This window comes from Parasteatoda tepidariorum, chromosome 5 (assembly GCF_043381705.1).
Source record: "Parasteatoda tepidariorum isolate YZ-2023 chromosome 5, CAS_Ptep_4.0, whole genome shotgun sequence".
Taxonomy (NCBI): domain Eukaryota; kingdom Metazoa; phylum Arthropoda; class Arachnida; order Araneae; family Theridiidae; genus Parasteatoda; species Parasteatoda tepidariorum.
The window spans coordinates 31,683,895-31,692,736 of record NC_092208.1 but is presented as its reverse complement, the minus strand read 5'-3'; the positions used below and the strand labels follow the sequence as shown (position 1 = coordinate 31,692,736).

Sequence of the window (8,842 nt, the reverse complement as noted above, 5' to 3'; positions counted from 1 at the left end):
TACAGAGCAAGGAAATATCTTTCAAGCAAATCTACTTTCAGAATTAGAAATGATGATGATTATGATTCCTTCTTTTAATCTAGTTTAGTTAAAAATTTTACAAAAAGTGCAAATTTCCAAAAGGAAGTTGTTTTTCAAAGAAGCTATTCATAATTAAGAACGCTTTAATTAACTGAATTGAATACTTAGTTATGAGAAAATTTTGACGTTCAGTTTATTTATTGAAACTAGCCTTTTTGACTTTTCAAAAGCCAAAATACTACAGTGGCGAAAATACGTACATATTGTTCCTAAATTATATATTTATAGAATTGCATCAAAGATAGAGTAAAAAAAATCTACGTATTGGAAATCGTACTTAAAACACGTTTACTTGAAAGAGAGGAGGGGTGGGCAGAGGGTACAAAATTGCTATCAGGGGTCATTAGCCTAATTGGCAGTAATGCTAAATAACACGTTTTTACGCAGATAGAAGTCTCAAACTTAGACCACGAGTACTTGAACAGATAAAAAGAAAAACTAAAAGGCTTAATTTCATTACTTTTAATTATAGGGGGTAATTAGACATAATTGTCAGTAATGATAAATGATTATCTTTTACCAAGGTAGAAGCCTTAAAACTGGACCCATTTGCTTTTTATAAGATAATTAGAAAAAACTTAACAAGTGTCATTTCGCTGTTTTGCAGTTATCGAGATAACTTAATTGATAGTAATGCTAAGTAATACGATTTTACTAAGGTAAAAGTTTTAAATTTTGAGCTTGTGTTATCTGTGAAAAGAGGGAACAACTAAAAGGAATAACTAAAATAGATTCATTTCAATATTTGCAGTTATCGGAATAAATATGTAGCGACTGGACCCGAGATGTTCAGCCAGTATGTTGATAGAGCGTGTCAACAAGGCCATAAGTTTCTATCAGGACAGAAGTCACCAATTTTAATAAACGTGTTCCTGATCAATTTATGTATATAAAAATTAATAAATAAACAGCTTTATTATGAAATTTTTAATTATCGGGGTAATGAGAGAAAATGACCCAAATTGAATGTGAAATAATTCTTTCCAACTAAAATAGAAGTCTCAAACTTGAACCATACATTTCTTATTAAATTGTGGCGTAACTACCACTACAAAAAGTTTAATATCATTCACAAGTATATAAAGCATGCTAACTTGATTCTATCAAGAGGTACCTTTTGATAGATGACGGTTGGCTTGGTCGATAACTCCGCCCCCCACAAAATTATATAGATAAAATGGAAAAAAAATCAATATTCAGAAATTTACGTAGCAATTTTTTAAAGGCATTTAGTACTTTTCTTTCGAAATCTAAAACAGTACTTAACTTTCAGAAATTACTTTTAGTACCGAATACATAATAAAACTTGAATCCTGTAAAATTAAAACTATTTCAATAAAAAATAGAAGCTATAATGTTACATATAATAAATTCATCAGCATCTTGGAATATCGGGATACCATATCAGATTTGTATTACTTTTATGGGGCTGAATGTTTATCCCATTTTAAAAACGGTAGTAGTTCGTTGCTAATATATTTTTGCCTATCATTGGATGTCAACTCTCGATAGGGGTATACTGTATGATCTGGATGTTAATAACTTCGCAAATTTGATTGCACAATTACATGTTTGAACATGAACAGAAGCACGATTAGATCCAGCACCTAATTAAGGTTGTAGGAAAACTTGAACGGTAATATTTTTCAAACTTAAACTAATTTTTTTTAAGAATGCTGGCTCCTAATTCCTAAATATCTAATGGAACAATCAGCGATTGCATATTTCTGAGAGTGCGGGCACATAATTATTATTTAAGTATTTGATCTAAACAACTGCATAAAATACTTCTTTGGGTTGAGTGTAAAAGGGCCAATGGAGTCAATATTTAAATCACAGTGAAATATATAAAAAGTAACCTTTCCTTTGTTTAAACATGTAAAACGATTACGATTTATTTTGAATATTTTTTTTTCTTACCCTTTTTCTTGTTCTTAAATTAATTTCAATGCTGACTAAAATTTATATTTATATGAATAACGCAGGCTATTACTCCTTTAACATTAATCAAAAAATAAATACGGAAAATCATTATTAAAGTAAAATTTTTGTTTTCTCCATTTATAGTAGAATTTATTATATGGTAGAATAAAATAACTCAGACTAAATGAAAATATGACACAAACATTGTTATGAATAGCCGAATTATAAGATAATAAATTTGGAATTGATTTGAAAGTCTTGTGTTTTTACATAAATGGGCGAGATAAAAAAACAACTTCAAATCTTTAACACAAATTTAAGCAATATTAATTTTATTCAAATTTTTTTATTGGAATAAAGCAAGAAAAACACAACTTTAAAAACTATATCTACACAATGACACACAGAGAAGTATTTCATATATTCTTTCTATAAATATTGTTCACAAAAAACAAAAAAGATGACAAAGACACTTATGATAAATAATATAGTGTCGACTATTCAAATTTATCCCATCATGTGAATGTCAGAAGATGAACTAGATCAGTGTTCCACTATCATTCAGTCAGTTTTCGTTTGCACTATTCCTATTGGATGATTCTTATTTCTATTCCAATAGAAACATATTCCTATTGGTTGCAGCTGTAACTGGATTTACAGTGGACGGGAAAGTGAAGTGACATCAGCTTAGACATCTTAATTGAGTATAATATGAAAAAAGCACAACTACTTCCACTTACTAGGAATAACATTTACCTTTTAGTTTAATTAATAAACTGAGTTTTAAATATGCTTACTAAATTCATAAACTTCGGTAAAACAACAATATAAATTATTTCCAAAGGAACTAGACTAATACAATTCCAATCTGGCGAGTAGCGACTTATAACAAGATACTTCGTTTGATGCTTTTACTTGTTGCTAGAAATCAGGTTCGCAGAAAATGCTGTTTAGTAGTTAAATTTAGTAGGAATAACACGATCTGTGACGTAGGCTATAGTATACCTAATTGGAGTCCGTTTTTAAAATAGCAAATGAGAACAATGCATGAAAATCTATAAACCACTGCATCGCACTCAGAAGCAACATATTCCTAAGTTAAAATTATGTAAAAGTAATTAATCTAAACTTGCTCTATGCTAATATCAAACCACACAGACCAACATATAGAAGTTGTTTCGTTTAAATGGTTAGTCCGAAGCATTCAAGTGCAAAGATTATTTTTTGAAACTTGAAAAATTTGTCCCCTCGTGGAAAGTCGTTTAGAAATTATAAACAGTAATTATAGTACAAATTTTTAAAATCAAAAAGATTCTTTACTTGTTTACATAGATTAATAGTAGATATTAAATATAAATTAATTAAAAAAAATTTTGATAAAAATTAAAAGCTGTCTCTAATGGTAAGCTTCGCAAAAATGTATAGTTTTTTAAAATAATTATTCAATCATTTATTATATAATATGGAATATGTTACGTAAGCTGAATTCTTATATATTTTGAAATTGATGAACGAAACGTAGTTGCTGTGATTTGTGTTAATTTTTAATATTAATAAATGCTCTAATATGCTGATAATGTCATTTTATTTGTAAATATCATAATTTTCTATCCATAATTTTGGAATTAGAAAAGTCTTGTTTATTATTGCCACTTTTAAGTACAATCAAAGATTAACAAATTGTAGTTTTCAAAGTCTGATCAGTGATTAGAAATTTTTTCAGCATATCATTCTTATACGTTTATAAAATCAATAAATATTGTCTAAACTGTTTTTTAAATTACATGGTCAAATAAAAGTTTGTTTAACTAATAGTGAATAACGTAATATTCTTATAAACGCACCTGTCTTTTTGTGTGAGTTGTGCTGAAATTGTTAAGTCTACATTCGATTTCATATATTTTAATCATGAATCTTAAAAAAATATTTTAATTTAAATATTCAAAATAAAAAAAATCTGTTTTAAGTGGGCAAATTAGATTTATAGTAGTATTTTGATATTATATGACACATTTAATGATTATTGATGATAATTTGATGATTTGTTAAAAAGTAGTTCCCCAAGAAAGAAAAATATTCATTTTTCTGAATTTTTTAAAATGATACATATATACATATATTAATACAGATATTTTTAGAATCCTAAAAAAAATAATGCTCAAGAAATATAAGCATTGCAGATTAAACTAATTTGCAGTAATAACAGAGTGATTCAAATTTTATTTCAAACAAATAGGGTACAGAATCTTTGTTTGTAGATAAAACTTTAGACCTTTCAACCAAACAAATTTAACCTTTGATTAATAAATCTGCTTAATATCTTGTAATCTGTTAATTTATTTGATATCAATCAGAGAAATTGGTAAAAGACAGCAAGAAGGGGGAAACTCCCATATAATTTATTAAAATAACAAATGTTTTCTTTTTTGTTTTGTTATTTTAAAAATTTGAATGTAAAGTTTGAAGAGTTGTGCGTCAAAAATGGTAGATGGAATGAATAAAATGATTTGAATTAATATAACTTAATGCTAACGTTTAATGTTATGTTTGCGCATTGACGATACAACAATCTCGTGTTAGAACTCCCTTTTTCGTATCTAAATAATAATAATAATAATAATAATAATAATAATAATAATAATGATGATGATGATGATGATGATAATAATAATAATAATAATGATAATATTGTTGTTGTTGTTGTTGTTAATTTACGTCGCACTAGAGCAGCACAATGGGCTATTGGCGACGGTCTGGGAAACATCCCGGAGGATGATCCGAAGACATGCCATCACAATTTTGATCCTCTGCGGAGGGGATAGCACCACCGCTTCGGTAGCCCAACGACCTGCACGCGAAGTCGAGCACTTTACGGTAGCACAGTTTAATGAGGACCAATACCGCACACCCTCGGTCCCTACGCAGACTGATCCAAGTGGGTCACGCACCCGCACACTGACCGCAGCCAGTGATGCTTGACTTGACTTCGGTGATCTGCTGGGAACCGTGTCTTAACGATCAGTCCACTGCGGGACNGAACTCCCTTTTTTTGTATCTGAATAGTAATAATAATAATAACAACAACAATAATAATAATAATAATAATAATAATAATAATAATAATAAAAATAATATTAATAATAATGATGATGATGATGATAATAATAATAATAATAATAATAATAACATAATAATAATAATAATTCCTGCATCATTGCATTGTAGGATTAGTTACATGGAGAGTCAACTTCAGTTGCCAAGAAAATGATAACAAAGCGAGAAAAAGCTGGCATGCATGCCATTCTTAAACAGATTGAAAAAAGTAGGCTTCTTAATCTGTATCGTACTTCGACTCTGAAAAATGAGCCAGAGCATGGTAAAGTTATATAAATTTATAATTTGTTATTTAATTTAAATTAAAGTGTTAGTAAGTAAGGCTTTCGTTTTTCAGATTTAATTGAAAGTATTTTGGACAGTGTCACCGAGACATGTGAAATGCTAGACAGAAAAGAAATCTTCAAGGAAGACATAGTAACTTATTTACAGAATCAAAGCATTCCTGCTTCGCTATACCAAAGCAAATATGCCTTAATAAGGAAATGTAGAAGATTATGGTCCATACCGGAAAAGGTTATAATTAAATTACCAATTTTTATTTAATTTTTAATAAGTTAATTAACTGAATGGTGGATAAAAATGTGTTGATTAATGCAACTGACTGCAATTCAAGTTTTGTTTTTTATGTTACGTAAATAATTAAAGAATTATGAATTATTCATAGCTTAAGTGCATCTATAATAACAATAATAATGATGATGAGGAGGATAATAATAAATGTTTTTGAAAACAAAGTTTTCCTATTGGAGAAAAAGGAGAGCCGTATTTTATTTTTGTTATACCTAAAAGGCGAAATGCGATTACTTTAAACTCGTTACTCTTTAAATACATTATTTTCGAAAAACACAAGGAGAATTTTAGGTGGTGATAAAATAAAATCAGTAAGCGCCCCACGTTTTTCTCTTTTGTGCGACAAAAATACAAGTATTTTCTCCTTTTAGCCTCATAGAAAAGTTTGTTTCTTTTTATTTTATTTTATTTTTTAAATCATTTCATTATTTTCCTAATTTTAGTTTTGAGTCTGCTAGCTTTTTAGTGTCGGAAAGTTGCGATTTCGATTGATTTCATATCAAGATAAAAATCTGAAGTGGTTAAGAAACGATTGAAACTGTTATTTTATTTCTTCCCAGAGCTCTAATAGCCTAGAGCTCTATTAGCAATTTAAGCACATTAATTTCTTTTAAATGTAACATACATAATACACTTGAAGGGCTTGAGGCAATTTAGTGATATACCTTACTTTAGATTAGGCTACTTTTTATATAAACTGTTCTTTAATAATGTTTCCATGTAGGTATGTTAACAGCCGTTAAAACTTTCATTAGATATCAGCACAATATACAGTCATAGTATACATGTAAGTAATACATACTAGTGTGTAAGTAATACATACTAGTGTAGTACAGGCGAAATGTGTTTTTTTTAACATAAACACTTTCCTGAGAAATTTCAAAATGCAATTCAGTCTAATATAGCACAATCTTATGAATTGAAATAGGCACAGAGGCTTAATAGCTCCCTAGATACTCCGAAAATGATAAGTTAATATGTTTGGCTATCATTCTATTTGGCAAAAAAAATAGGCCATGACAGTAAAACTGTAAAAACACATTATTGCTGCTGTAACGGAAATTGATATAAATATGATCAATGAAGCACATGAACGGAACTTGATTACCATAGGATTGTGCTAAGTGACTAAGTGTGCCCACATCGAACACAGTAAACACCAGTAAATACCGAAATTTGATGAGTACCAGCTGTCTTTGTAATAGTATAATGGTAAATAAACGGACTTTTTAAACTAGCTGAATCCTTAATTGTTTGTCGATCGAAAGAACTCCCCTCGTCACAAAATTTAAGACTGTTTACTGATAAACAAGAAATCGCGGCTTTCAAAGAGGAGAGCTTCTCTCTTTTCCCTAATTCCTTTTCTCTCACCAACAAGAGCCAAAACTTGCCAAATATTAACCCAACATCCCTACTTGAAATAGCCAACCCTCGTAACCATAACAACCGCCACTGCTCCAGATGAATGGCGAGGGGAGTTATTTCCATGTACCATATAGATAGACTATACCATATAGATAGACTGTAGGCCAACTCTGTATATCAAACTGGAAGTCCACATTTGCATTATTTTTATATGGTCATGGTCATAATTACACATTTTAATTCATTTTTTTTTTGAACAATAGGAGTGGTCAAATAGAGTATCAATCGTAGAATCAAAGAAACTGATAACATTAATGGAAAGGAAAGGACTTCTTTTCATTCTTAATCAGCTGGAAAAAACCAGGCTTCATGACCTGTATTTTACCTCAACCAAGCAGGAAGATAAAGCTGTTAACAAAGGTATGTAAACACAGTGGCCAAATGAATTTTTATCTACCTTTTCTTAATCTCTTTTTTCCTTATATTGTAATTAAAAAAACATTCACTATTATCTTTCAAAAAGTTCATGTCAAAATAAAAGATCCAATTAATCGGATTTAAGATTGTTTGAATTTTGTAAATCTGCCCAAGTGAAAATGGGGTTTGGGCAGCATTTGCTTTGTAAAATCCCCATAAACCTGCTTCGCACCTTCCTTCTCTCATTATATTGTTGACACGCTCTACTTTTTCCCAATATATATATATATATATATATATAATATATTAGATATAAAGTTATTTACTGATATATNTATATGTATATAAATATATATATATATAAGCTTTAACATAAAGGGGAAAAGGACAAATGTGATAACAGATGTTTAATGTGGACTGTGAATAAAAATAGAAAAAGCAGTTGATTAAAATTTCAGCAAATTACAATAGAATTCAAGTAATACTTAAAAACAAAGATCTGTCCTAGAACAATTCAAAGAGAATCTAAACTTTATGAACTTGAAACTTGGCGAAGCACTGTATATTAAATGAAATAACTAGTCATTTGGCCAGCGTGCTTAGGATACAAGCCATTTTGAAAGCTCGCTAAAATTTAAATACTGTTTAATCTTTCAGAAAAGCTTGAAGATATATTACTTAGCCATGAAGAAGCCTATGAAGTACTTGACAGAAAGGATGTCCTGAAGGAAGCTATAGTAGCATTTTTACAAAGTGAAGGCGTTTCCGCATCCGAAGAGGAAACCAAGTTTAGTGTCATGAGAAAATGTGAACGATTATGGAAGGAATTTTAATGAGGCAAATTTTTTTAGTGTGTTTATTGTTGAATATCATTACATCATTTTATATTTGTAATTTCATTAAAGAGAAAAGTGAAATGATTATTAAGTTGGTACTGTTATGCTTTAAACACACTCAGCTTAAAATTTGAATTTTGTGCTAATTTTTATTGGCAATATGTCACTAAAGAAAACAATAAGGCAACAAGGCATCTGTCTGTTCAAGGTTATTAAAACTAGAGTGCTACACGGAGACTGCATTTTCATTGTTAGGAAATATTTTGATAATTGTTGAAGCTAGAGCCTTAGTTGAAGCAACACCTTCTAGAAGTAGAAAGGCCTCAGCACAGATCAATTTAGTAGTCCGATGTGACGAAGTTAACTGCGCAGTAGACGAAAAATAAGACAGATGTCATTACGTTAGGGGTACTAAGCTGCGCAGTGGTTGAAAATACAAAATATGTCATTGAAGCTCTGTTACCAGCTTCACGGAATTTAATTTCGGTTGAAATGACGCTCTTGTGACGTCATAATTACGTACATGTCAGTTT

General features: G+C 29.7%; 1 protein-coding gene across 1 annotated transcript; it reads left to right on the top strand.

Moving 5' to 3' along the window:
* Positions 1-3,265: 3,265 nt before the first annotated feature.
* On the top strand, positions 3,266-8,396 carry LOC107444176 (uncharacterized). Its single transcript, XM_016058259.3, has 5 exons — positions 3,266-3,406; positions 5,230-5,380; positions 5,456-5,634; positions 7,320-7,476; positions 8,131-8,396. The coding sequence occupies exons 2-5, from the start codon at positions 5,269-5,271 to the stop codon at positions 8,304-8,306; spliced, it is 624 nt and encodes a 207-aa protein (XP_015913745.1). The 5' UTR covers positions 3,266-3,406; positions 5,230-5,268; the 3' UTR covers positions 8,307-8,396.
* Positions 8,397-8,842: the final 446 nt, after the last annotated feature.

Coding starts and splice junctions, on each gene's coding strand:
- LOC107444176 (XM_016058259.3), top strand. CDS start 5,269: ATGATAACAAAGCGAGAAAAAGCTGGCATGCATGCCATTCTTAAACAG. Junction 5,381..5,455: donor GAAAAATGAGCCAGAGCATG/GTAAAGTTATAT, acceptor TTCGTTTTTCAG/ATTTAATTGAAAGTATTTTG. Junction 7,477..8,130: donor AGATAAAGCTGTTAACAAAG/GTATGTAAACAC, acceptor TTAATCTTTCAG/AAAAGCTTGAAGATATATTA.